The 13,469-nt window shown below is 43.4% G+C and overlaps 1 protein-coding gene across 3 annotated transcripts in view; it reads right to left on the bottom strand.

The window, feature by feature from the left end:
• MGLL (monoglyceride lipase) overlaps nt 1-13,469 on the bottom strand; it is a 165,178-nt gene that overhangs the window by 21,651 nt on the left and 130,058 nt on the right. For 2 of the 3 annotated variants that reach the window (XM_036737425.1, XM_036737424.1), the window contains exon 6: nt 3,727-3,816. In XM_036737425.1, the coding sequence (XP_036593320.1) occupies nt 3,727-3,816 (90 nt within the window). Of the gene's footprint in view, nt 1-3,726; nt 3,817-7,711; nt 7,790-13,469 lie in introns of all 3 variants that reach the window. The other variant, XM_036737426.1, reaches the window with a different exon arrangement.

Raw genomic sequence — 13,469 nt, 5'->3', positions numbered from 1 at the left:
TTCTGATTCTCACCCACTTTAATACCTGCTGCTGCTGTTGATTCTTTGTGATTGCCATTTGGGGGTTTCGTGGCAAAGATACAGGACTGGTTTGCCATTTCCTTTTCTGGCTCATTTTACAGATGAGGAAACTGAGGTAAATAAACAGGGTTAAATGACTTGTTTAGGGTCACACAGCCAGTAAGAGTCTGAAGTCAGATTTAAACTCACAAAGAAGAGTCTTCCTGACTCCAGCCTGGCACTCTATCCACTGTGCCACCTAGCTGCCCCTTTAATACCTGTGGAGGCACACAAATACCCCTGCCAAGGTTTTCACCCATGGGGGGCATCCTCTTTGTGGGTCAGCAGCTACGAGAGGAAGAAACATCACCACACTTGGTTGGATTCCTTGGGTCTGTTGCAAGGTAGTTTGCCACAGAGTTCCCAAAAGATCCCACTTTTGACATTCAAATGACAAAGCAAAATCTGGTCACAAACAGACAGATTTCTAAACATCTCTCTCCTATTTGAAATGCCCTCACATCCTGTTTGAGAACCTTGCTTCACTGTAGCAAGTGAGTTGGAGAAACACGTCCTCCACTTGTCATTTCTACAGTCTGGGAAGTCTGGCTACAGTCGTGGTTTGCTTAGGGAAATAGGAATGAGCTCTTACCTGAATGAGCCATATCATGACCTGGTGTTCAGGCTGAAAACCCTGGCTGTCAGACTTTCCCTGGAATATATTCCTGGTCCTGTCTTTGTTCACTTCAAAGCTAATCAGAGAATGTTCAAGGGAGATACACAAAATGTACAGCCTACTGGCTCACCACCTAAGCTAATGAACAAATTCATGCAGAGGAATGTACTAAACAAAGAGGGGCCTGAGCCATTCATGGGCCTAATCCTACTCAGGCACTGCTTTCATGCATATTCACAACTGGGGAATTCATCAGGACCTCTGAACTAATGACACCATTTACCTGGACAGCCAGAAAGCTGGAGCAAGGAGGGAGAGAGAGATTGATGGAGGGATGGCAGGACCTGCCTGCCAACACTAATACTGTAATTTTACCAGCAGCAGCAGCAGCACCACCACCACCACCATCATCATCATCACCGCTCTCCTTCTCCTCTTCCTCCAGATTTTGACGTGCTTTTTGGAGGTTTACAAAGCTCTTTCCCTGCACAGCCCTGTGAGTTAGAACTGATGAAGGGATGCTGAATTTGGAAAGGAAGCAGGCGCTAATTCTGTCTGTTTGAGGAACTTCCCACCTCTAAATCCATAATCCTCTAATAACTAAGGGCCGCTTCAGCTCAAAATCCCATGAAACTAAGAATCCATGGAGTCAGAGGACTTAGGTTTGCCTCCTTATGAATTTTCTTCTCTCCAGATCCCACTTTCCTCGTCTCTCAAATGAAGAGATTATTAGGTGACTAACGAGGTCCCTTCTAGTTCCAAACCCCATGATCCTCTTATCCTCATTCTACAGGTGAGGATACTGAGGCTCAGAGAGAGAGGAAGTGATTTGCCTAGGGTTGAACAACTAATAAATGCCAGAGCTGGGACACTAAGTCCAAAGTCTTACCACTACACCACACTACCACTCTGGCTTGCTTCCTAAAGCCCTGGATTTCATTTCACTTGTTGTTGTTGGTCAGTCGTGTTTGACTCTTCGTGACCCCAGCTGGGGTTTTCTTGGCAAAGATGCTGGAGTGGTTTGCTATTTTCTTCTCCAGCTCATTTTACAGATGAGGAAAGTGAGGCAGATGGGGTTAAGTGACTTGCCCAGGGTCACACAACTAGTAAGTTTCCGAGGCCAGATTTGAACTCAAGAAGATACTGGAGTGGTTTTCCATTTCCTTCTCCAGTTCACAGAGTGCACTGAGCCACCAGCTGCCCCTTAACATCACTCGATGTTAAAGGGAGGTAAAATCCAGGTGTCAAGCCTACTGATGCAAGACTGTTACAGCTCTTTCATTTTCTTCTCCTATCTCACCCACATTTTTTTTTAGATGCAGAAATAAACAACCTTTAGTCTACACCTGCATGCTTCCTCCCCCAAGGGTAGGAGCTTTTGTCTTTGGTGTGCTATCAGTGCTGTTGCTAAGATAATTGCCTTTAATAGGGATTTTTCATCCAAGCTATTATTACGAACCTCCCCAGGTGGGACTCCTTTTTCCAGGCTACAGTCATAGTCAAAATAGTCAAGTCACGTAGATGAGACAACATCTCTTCCCATAAATCTAATCTAGGAGATTAAATAACTCCAAAGTGCATTGGATAGGGCTGTGCTTAGACTGAAAATGATCAGAAATATTTACAGGATGAAATTGCCCCGTGTTTCAAGCCCACAGCAATACAGTTCTTCAGGATTTACAGAAGGTGCTTTCTGAACCTCCATTTTATATACGAAGAGACTGAGGCTAAGACAGGTGGAATGACTTGGTTTGGCCACAATCACCCAGACATGATTTGAGTCCATGTCTGGATTCCAAGTCTAGCATTCTTGAAGCCTAGAGCTGAATGCTCACTAAAGAACTGAATAGATCAGTTCAATGACTTTGCATGGAGAGGCTCAGCCTCAAGAGGGCTGAACTGCTTGGAAACTCAAGGTCTCTCACTCAAGCTCAGATTTAAAGGACCCTATGAGTTGGAGCTGGAGAGAAACTCAGAGATCATCCAATGCAATCCTCCTCATTCAACAATGGAGGAAATAAGCCTGAAGAAATAAAGTGATCTGCCCAAGGTCACCCAGTGACAGGCCCAGAACCCAAACCTAGGTGTTCTCACTTCAAATCTAGAAGTCCTTCCATTATGGAATGTGGTAACATCGCCTCACATGTCTAGACTGGCTCACTATGACAGGCTCTAAGTTCGATGAACTTGTTCTATGGAGTCAATCATATACACCTGTAGCATGTGTGTGATTTGTAGTCTTCTGCCACAAAACCTAAGTATCTTGAGAGCAGGAACTATTTCACCTTTGAATTTGCATCTCCAGAGCCTAGCTCAGTTCTGGGCACACACTCAGCTCTGCTGAGTGTCCTTCCCTCTGTTACTTTCCATCTGTCCTGTAGGTATTTTGCACATGTCTATTTATGTACATAGGATTATAGATGGAAAGGTCATATAGTCCAAACCCCTCATTTACACATGAAGAAACTGAGGTCCAGCGAGTTTAAGTGATTTGCCCAGGTTCACACAGGTAGTCAGAATCAGAGGTGGGATCTGAAGCCAGGTCCTCTGACTCTAGAATCAGGGATCTTTCTGCTATATACATAGTGTTTTCTCCATTAATAGATAATAATAATAATGAAAGCTAAAATTTATACGGTGCCTATTATTTGCCAGGGAGTTTACAATGGATCTTTGATCCTCAAGATAACCCTGGGAGGTAAGTGATTTGGCTATTCTCATTTTATAGATAAGGAAACAGAGGTAAACAGAGTCAGGGTCACACAAGTAAAAAGTGCCTGAGGCTGGATTTGAACTCAGGTTTTTCTGATTCTAGGCACCACCTACCTGTGTCAGGATATGAGCTCTTTGAGAGCAGGGACCAGTTTTTTTTCTTTGTATGCCGGCACTTAGCAATGTCACTGGCACATAGCAAGCAATTTAACAAATGGGTATTGATTAACAGAGCCAACTAACAAGTCAGAGGTGGATGGGTGAGTGTCTACCTTAATCTATTATCATTATTAATAACCGACAAGACATCCTCCTTAAAGATTTCCAAAGAAGCTCACCTCCGTCTTATTTCGGGAAATCACATTGGAGTCAATGGATCCCAGGGATAGGTTGGGGAGAACAAGGTTGAGAACTTTCGCAGCAAGGACCTAGGTGGGAAGAGACAAGTCAGAGTGAGGAAATAGTGGGATTGTGGCAGGAACAAACATCCCCAGAGTGACAGTTTACAGTAAATTGTGGAAAATGCCACCAAAACTGAACATCTGCCAGGTTCATGTCCTGAGATTGAACACTCCGCAAGCAATGTTCTCGAGGGCTTGGCGCATTCTAATTCACACAGCTGCGAACCAGCTTTGGCTCTTGGCCACTGTGGGTGAGCTGAGGAGAAGCTTTTGCCTGACTTGCTGCAGTGACACACACACACACACACACACACACACACACACACACACACACATTAGCTCTTTGCTAAATTTATTTTCCGTGGTTGCCCTTCCCACAGTCATTCAGTGATTCTACAATCACGCCTGGTTCCTTTGGCTGTACTCTTTATGAGAAGCAATTTCCCGTGGGAGCCCGGACACGAAGAGCAAAAGGTGCGTGACCTTGATTTGAGGAACTGATTGGCTATGGGTCACACAAGACCACTCAGAATCAGACACCCATAGACTGTTAGAGCTGGTAGGGATCACCCAGACAAACCACCACCTCATTTTATAGATGGGAAAGCCGAGATTTAGAGACAGAGAGGATGTGACTTATCCAAAGTCTTACTGCTAATATAACAGATTGCATTTGAAAATCCTGGCCCAGGAAGAGATAACCTTTCCCCCCCAATTCTATATAGCCTCACAGACTCAGAGATGGCAGAGACTTTATTGGTCATATAGTCTAATCCACTCATTTTACAGATTAGGAAACTGAGGGTCAGTGCAGAGAAGTGGCTTGTCTGAGATCACCCAAGTAATGTGTAGTAGAGAGAGTCATCAAACCCAGCTCCTTTCTGGCTTCAAATCCTGTGCTTTTCTTCACCACTCCTTTGCGGCCTCCAATAACCTCATTTTACACATAAGGAGCTAGGACTCAGAATAAAGAAGCCATAGAACACATTGGACTTGAGTCCTGTCCTATACCCTTTCTACCAAACCTTCTGATCTAAGTCACAACTGATCTGAGCATCTCTGGTCTTGGGACAATGTTTTTCTAATCAGAAGGTGGTTGATGTTACTGTTTGATCATTTCAGCTGTATCCGACTCTTCATGACCTCATGTGGGGTTTTCCTGGCAAAAATACTCATTTGCCATTTCCTTCTCTAACTTATTTACAGATGAGGAAACTGAGGCAAAGCTAGTAAGCACCTGAGGCCAGATTTGAACTCAGAAAGATGAGTCTTCCTGACTCCAGGCCCAACATCTCACTGTTGTCCTTTTTACTGTCCTTTTCCATCACCTTTTGTTTTAGAAGGCTGGATCAATTTTGGTCAAATTTTCAGACAGAGGTTGTGTTTAGCTCTGGAGGGTTTCTAGGCTCTTGAGTATGAAAGGTGCTATTTCAAAAGTGAGCTGTGAGAAAAGGAAGCTGCTTTGCTGAAATCAGAACAGCTCTAAAGGAGGGAAGTGAAGGAGGAACAGTGAGATTCTCTGCAAATGTCATCAGCCCCCCCTCCTGGAGGCAACCCGCTGTCCTCACTAAGCCAGGGAACCTTTTCCCAATCAGGGACTCTAGGGGAACCTGGGGAGAAATCAAAAATTATTCATGGCTGAAATTCGAATCTATTTCCAGCATTTTCTGCTTGAAATGAGCCTGCATATTTATTCATGAAAGACATTGTGGTGTAGGGGACAACTCACTGGCCTTGGAATTAGGAAACATGGGTCTATGTCCAGCTCTTGTGGGAATATCAGCCTGGCAGCTGGAACTGTAACACTCCCTCAACACCACCCCTGCCCCTCACATCCCACTTAGAGCCATCAGTACCCAACAACCAACAAAACAAAGCAGAATGAGGAGTTTATGACATGGATTTTTCTTTTTGCCACCACCTGATTTCCTCTAGATCCTGGGCACACAGACACTGGGTAAAATGCATACAGAAATATATACTTACCCACATACTTATACCTAGGTATGAACGATTCTCAACTGTTCCTTCCTTTTTTAAAACCAAAATGTTTAGTAAAGAAAAGTGCCAAAGGACAGCATCATCTTCCCAAAGGATAGTAAATATATGTGAGTGGACAAAGATGATAATGATAACAAATCTTAAAGTGATGCTTAGCTTCTGCTAAGGTTCAGAAATGAAGATGCCCAAACAAAACTCCACTTGGCTTGTGAGAGTAAATGGGAAATTGAGTAGGGATGTGAGAATGATGGCTAAAAACATTTCTACTCCCATGAAATTGACTTACTCCCTTGTCTTCCTCTCATTTTATGTGCAGGGAAAATTGAAAACGGGAAAATTTCTGCACCACTGGATTTTTTTTTTAAGGAAGAGCTCTTTGTAGAAAAGAAAAGAAGCTAATGTCCTTTAGGGAGATGCTACCATCTAATTATTTATTATAGCAAAGTAAATAATGGGAGGTCTCCATCCCCTGTGGTGAGGATATATGAATCCTCATCGCTCCAAGATTTATTAGGCACTGAACAACCCCACTGCTAGGTGGGACATTCCAAGCTCCTTGTGGGTACTCTGACTAGATCTGCTCTCAATGGTCCATTGCTTTCTTGAGCAGAAACAGAAGGGATAATTATGATAATGCATCACTTGTAATACTGCACGGAGAAGGTGGATGGGTCACTGAATCCATTTAAGTACTATATCTTTTGGAAAAGACACATAGGTAAGTCATTTTCTCTCCTTCCAAGGTGGTTGGTGTGAATCAATTCCTGTGGGGGTGGGGGTGGGGGTGGGGAACCACTGAAAGGATTCAGAACTGCTTTCTTAAGAATGAGGTCATAACAGTGAAACTACAACCACAGCTCTTAGAGTTTAAGACTGGGGGAAATGCTGGTGTCATAGCAACAAGAACTGCATACTTAATTATATATGTATATGAGAACGAGCATCCTTCCATGACTGCAGTGTGAATGAAGAGGTTACAGTATTTGTTAGGGGTCTTTCCAGGCAGGGCATTGGGCTGGACATTTCACATGCCACATCAAATAAGAGGAAGGGAGGAAGAAAGGAAGGAAGGAAGGAAACAAACATTTATTAAGTTCCTACTATGTGTCAGGCATCATGCTTTACCAATATTCTTTCCTTTGATACTTACAACAATCTTGGGAGATAGATGCTATTATGATCCTCATTTGACAAGTGAGGAAACTGAGACAGAGGTTAAGTAACTTGCCCATGGTCACATAGCTAATAAGTATCTGAGGCTGGATTCGAACTCTGGTCTTCCTAACTCTAGGCCCAATGTTCTATCAACAGTGCCACCAGCTGCCTCATGATAATAAGAGATAGTGCTTACCCCTAGAAGTACTCGAGTTTTCAGAGGGAGAACTTAGCCCTAGAGTAGGAATGTTTTTGTCAAATGCAAAAGGAATCCCCCTCGCCTATTTTCTCTCACTATTTAAGGTTTTTATTCTTGTCATGTTTTATCTGTTTCATTATCATCACACTCTGGGTAGAAAGAAAATGGCTACAAATAGAGGGGAGGAAGATTTAAGCAGAATGAGGAGAGGTTGCTAGGAGCCCCAGAATGAGAGAAGAAATCAAGGTGGGAGCAAAAGGTCCCAACAGGTGAAGAGGGCAGGAAGGCAGGATACCAAGAGGCGGGGGAACAAATGGACACCACCAACATTGCCAGTCAGTTTTTCAACAGGCACACCCCGAAAAAGATGAAGCGAACTTCCATCAGATGCAGCTGCAATGAACCCAGTGGCCTCAGCCACTGCTCCTCTGAAATCATCTGCTTCTGGCTGATCACTTCCCAATTCAACAGCTGTCACCCCCTCCCCCAAGGTCTCAGCTGCAGAAGAAGGAAGGGAGACAGGGAGGACAATGATAGTAGGATGGTGGTGGTGATGGTGAAGCTCACCCAAACAATGATTGGACTCCATTGAACTGCTTTGGCTGTTGCTGAATGCAATATTCCTTTCAAGTCTTGCACTGATTCCTGGAATAGTTGTGGAGAAATCCCAAAAGGCTAAGTTCAGCAAGTGGCCAGCACCATGGATAGGTAACTATCTCCTTGAGAAGAGAACCTATCCAGAAGACCAGCTAAGGGTCTAACACAGAGAAACAATAAGGAAGGCTACGCATCTTCCTGACTGTATCTGTTCACTTCTAGTATTGAGTCTCTCTACCTATTAATAATGTAGATGATATAAGAACTGATGATGAAAATGTCGAGATCATTTAGAGCAGCAGCTTCAGGGGGAAATGTTGGACTCATGGCATTATGCCCAATGAAGCCACATCCAGAAGAATCTCAATGGTTTTTTTTTCCTTCCAATTTGTGCATAAAAGGACTATCACCCATGGAAGAAGAAACAATTTCCATAAGCCACAGAACATGTGACTGAGTAAACTAATTCAGCTTTCTGATTAGTGAGAAACTCCAGCATGGCGGGGGGTCCTTATACATGTTTGAGAAGATGAGGGCTGGAATGATGATTCGATGGCATCCTAACGTGCCTGATATCAGTGAAGCTCCTGCCACTCTAGGTACTATAGACATTTGCAAAGGACTATTGATCCAAAAAGTTTTAATAGCTCCCTGAGATCATTTTTAAACCTCTGATGGTGAAAGGCTTGACATGTGAAAAGGTAATTACAATAACTATAATTCTAAATGGAGTGGATAGGAATAAATGGACAAGCTACAAAAGTGACTATGGGAAACTCAGGATTTCAAAGTATCAAAGGATTCTGTAGCCTTCAACAGTCATAGCATCATGCATCCTGCTATATTAGAGGACAGTCACAATATCTCTGAATTGGAAGGGGCCTTAGAGATTATCTAATTCTGCCCAGGAAACTGAGTCCCAGGGAGAGAGATGGTCAGGCATTGAATTCTGGACATGCAAAGAATCAGCCCGCCAGACAAAGAAAGTTAGTGCTAGAAGGTTCTTCGAGAAGTCATCGGGGAGGTATTTTTGAAATTTTGGAAGAGCTGCCATGTAAACAAAAATTTAAATTTGCTCTCTGCTTGGCCTCAGAGGACGGAGCTAGGAGCAGTGGGTGAAAGCTGCAGGGGCAAATTTAGGAAAAACAGCACAAAGTACAAAATTTCCTAACAATTCAAGCCATTCCACAGTAGGATGGACTGCCTTAGGGGAGAGAGAGAAGTAATAGATTCTCCCTAACTGGAGGTCTTCATGTAGGGCTGGATGGAGTCTATGTGATTCTATGATAGAATGTCAGAGCTAAAAGGAATGTTGGAATGGAGATTTCAGAGCACAACAGACCCAGGAGATCCTACATTTTAGCTCATGAAGACATTGAAAGAGATTGCAAAACAGAGTATCCGAGTGGGAAGGAATTCAGAACATGTAAAGTCAGGGTAGAATGAGATATTTGAATGTAGAATGTCAGAGCTAAAGGGTCCTTCAGAATCAGTTGCTTGTACCCCCTCACTTGACAGATGAGGAAATTGAGGCCCAGCGATTTTCTTAGGATCACACAACCAATTAATGGTGGGGTCAGAATTAGGACCCACATCTCCTGACTCAGTCCAGTGATCTTTCCATTAGCACTCTTCCTGAATGGAATGGATCACCAGATAGCCAAGTTATATGAGAAGTCAAAGTACACCCTGGACTTAAAACAACAGTTATCCATTAAATATGTAAGCCTCAGGACAGGTTTATGCTAGAAAAAGGGTCCGCCTGCATTCCCTGGAGAGCCAAGTTGAAGAAAAGAAAAGAGAACTGTGAAAGTTATATCTAAATCTTGATCGAGCAGGATAAATCCTTAGCAAAATCATATTCAAATAGCCCTCATAGTCTGGAAAACTGGATTCTAAGTAATAAAATAGGCTCATGAAAGCCAGAGGTAAAAATATATTTCATATGTCTCAATCAGTTGCACAAAGAGGCTGCCGAAGAGGAAAGGTCATGGTCACAGCTGGCCCACTGAGATTACTGTGTGTCAAAATTCACTGGAAGAGCATCATAGACTGGCAAGGCTCTTGGGTGAAGGCCAATGAGAGGCATAGATCTCAGTGAAGAAGTAACAGAGATAACTATTGGATGGAGACAAAGGTGGAACCAAAGGGAGTGTAAGTGGGGATAAGAGAAAATGGTTCTGATGAACGTCAGGGTAAAATGAGACGTGGTCCCCCTACCTTTAGGAGATACATGGATGCTGCTTTGGTGGGGGCTTTCAGAGAGTGAACCCGCTTTATCAAAAAAGCTTATTGGTTCAATCTATCGGTGGAGTGCTGGCTCACTGATCCTGAGGTCAAGTTTTAAAACCCAGGTATGAAGGAACAAACTTTAGAGGGTCATTCCCCAGCTTTCAGGCTAAACACCTGGACTGCTCTGGCCCGATGAGAAAGATTTAACAAAGATAAGGGAGAGACTTTTCATATGAATGATGAGAAGATTCAAAGCCATATTATATGAGACTCAGTTGAAGGAACTGAGGATGTTGACTAGAGAAGACTGAAAACTTCAGAAGACAGAGACAGAGACAATGAATGGAAATCACTGTGAGGCAGGTCAACATAAATAACTTATTGGAGCTGCCTGACAATGAAATGGACTTCCTCAGGAGATGGTGGTTCCTCTGTCACTGACACGTATGGATTTTGTGGAAGGGATTCATGAATCAGGCAAGGAACTGGATTCCATGAGGACCCTTCCAATTCTGCCCTTCTCCTCTCCTTAAAGACTCCAAGAGAAAAAAGTGCATCCAGTGTGTTAGTAAATGTTTAACAACTGGCTAAATGGATACATGACACGCCTTTATGTTTAATTTGTGTTATTAATATTTTCTCCATCACTTTTAAAAATCTAGACAATCCACAAACAATAAATCGAACTTAAACTTTTACAATTTAGAAGGATCAATGAAATACGGTCTTCTCAGAGTTGCATAAAATATATTGGTCTTCTATACTAAACATGGATGTATATTAAAGGAATTGGGTTATTATTCAGCCTATGTTTGGTAGGTGAAACTGGAGGGTGGGTGGGCACAGAATTGCTTATTGTTGTTCGACTGTGTCTGACTCTTTGTGACCCCATTTGGGGTTTTCTTGGCAAAGAAAAGGTTTGCCATTTCCTTCTCTAGCTCATTTTACAGATGGGGAAACTGAGGCAAACAGGGATTAAGTGACTTGCCCAGGGTCACACAGATAGTGTTTAAGGATGGAGTTGAACTTAGGAAGATGAGTCTTCCTGACTGGAGGCCTGGCCATCTACGCACTATGGCGCCACCTAGCTATTGCTTTACTGTTTGCTTAATGCTCTAACACAGTGGTGTCAAACTCATACACAAACAAGGACCATTAAACCTTACACAAGGATCTCTGAAGCCCATGTATTGTTTCGGAAAACCACATAAATGTCTTCTATGTCCTACTGTATTTTTATTTACTTTGTTAAATATTTCTCAATAACATTTTAATCTGATTTGGGCAGCACTCGGGAACGTCGCAGGAGTTAAGAGGCCTAGGGGCCCAGGTTCTAGTTCTCCCATTAATCTAACTCTTCCACTAACTAGCCACACTAGGGCTTTAGTTTCTGCTTCTACCAAATGAGGGAGATTAGGTGAGATTTTTAAGATCCTTGCAAGCAAAGCAAGGGAAGGCCATTAATCCAGTTTGGATATAGCTAGTAGCCAATATAATAAGCCTTGAGGATCTTTAATCCAATTCCCATTCCTACTGATTAGCCAGGTCCTCACAACTTGGCAATGAGAACAAAATATCTACCAAAAGTCTATGATAATTTCCCAAAAGTGCCAAGGCGATGGGGAAAGTGAGCAGATGTGGCAAGGGATCTTGAGGCTCTGGATGGTTAGAACCTTGTCTCTTATTTGTGGGATGCTCAAGAAGGTTCCCTTAAGCCTGGCAGATCGGCACACATCTTCCTTGGATCCTGATGTAGGCACTACTGTGCCTTCACTGATGGGAAAATATGATGAGGAAACTGATGGGAAGTTCAAAATTCTCTGGACCAGCCTTCTCCTCAGGGCTCTCCTTCCCCACCCCCAAGCAATTCTTTCTCAAGAGGTTTGGCTGAACATCATGCTTACTCCAACCTTTTGAATGAATCTAGTTCCAGCTAGTTTTGTAACTTATATATGACTCCCGGAGGATGGCCAAGTTTCCTTGGACTATACAAAATATATTTCTTGTTTGAAGGACATTTTTGCCCTTAGGCTAAAGACCAGTCAATTGATTGACTGATCTAAGTTCTTACTTAGCTGAGGTATTAAGGCTAAAATGGGATGGGGTGGTTTTGAACCCACCCTATCCTTACAAAAGACTACTAAATACAGCTGTGGAGAATAAAACTCGAATCGTATATTGGATCATAAAGTCCCCTGAACTCCTAGCTAAGGATTCCGGGCTTTGTTCAGTAGGCAAGGGGTACCATTGCAGGCTTCCGAGAAAACAATGACATTTAAGAAATAAAAAGTACTGAAGATGGCAGCTGGAAAGCAGGGACTAGCGTGACCTCCCTGCCGAGTCCTTCCAAAAACCTATAAAAAATGGCTCTGAACCAATTCTAGAACGGCAGAACCCACAAAACAGCAGAGCAAAGCAGGGCTCCAGCCCAGGACAACCTGGATGGTCTCTGGGTGAGGTCTATCCCACACGGAGCTGGGAGGTGGGAGCTGGGAGCTGGGAACGGAGTGGAGCAGAGCCCAGCCTGACCGGCATGGACCAACCAGACCAGGAGCCAGGCAGAGGGGGCCCTAGCACCCTGAATCAGTGAGCTGCAGCAGTTACCAGACTTCTCAACCCACAAACACCAAAGACTGTGGAGAAGGTTAGTGGGAAAAGCTGCGGGAGTGGAAGGAGTTCATGGTTCGGCTACCAGCCCCGGGGGCAGCGGAGGTGGGGCTGTTGCTTCTGGCCCCAGGCCCACCTGGTGGGAGGAATTAAGTGGCGGATCAGAGCAGGAGTGCACAGCCTGCCGAAGATCTAAGTCCAGTCCAGGTTGGGGGTTCTTGAAGAAGGAGGAGTGCTGGTGTGGCAGAGCCGGCACCCCCCCCCCAAACGTGGAACATAGAACTCTCTAGTCTACAAGCAGTCATACCCTGACGAAAAACTCAAGGGTCAAGTTAGTTGGCTGGGAATATGGCCAGGCAGTGAAAACACACCCAGATTCAGTCTCAGACTTTGGATTCTTTCTTTGGTGACAAAGAAGACCAAAACATACAGACAGAAGAAGTTAACAAAGTCAAAGAGCCTGCAACAGAAACCTCCAAGAAAAACGTGAACTGGTGTCAGGCCATGGAAGAGCCCAAAAAGGATTTGGAAAAGCAAGTTAGAGAAGTAGAGGAAAAATTGGGAAGAGAAATGAGAAGGATGCAAGAAAACCATGAAAAACAAGTCAATGATTTGTTAAAGGAGACCCAAAAAAATACTGAAAAATACACTGAAGAAAACAACACCTTAAAAAACAGACTAACTCAAATGGCAAAAGAGCTCCAAAAAGCCAATGAGGAGAAGAATGCCTTGAAAGGCAGAATTAGCCAAATTGAAAAGGAGGTCCAAAAGACCACTGAAGAAAATACTACTTTAAAAATTAGATTGGAGCAAGTGGAAGCTAGTGACTTTATGAGAAATCAAGATATTATAAAAGAGAACCAAAGGAATGAAAAAATGGAAGACAATG

Source organism: Trichosurus vulpecula, chromosome 9 (assembly GCF_011100635.1).
Source record: "Trichosurus vulpecula isolate mTriVul1 chromosome 9, mTriVul1.pri, whole genome shotgun sequence".
Classification (NCBI taxonomy): domain Eukaryota; kingdom Metazoa; phylum Chordata; class Mammalia; order Diprotodontia; family Phalangeridae; genus Trichosurus; species Trichosurus vulpecula.
Note: the sequence above shows the minus strand (reverse complement) of the source record. Positions and strands in the feature narration are given on the sequence as shown.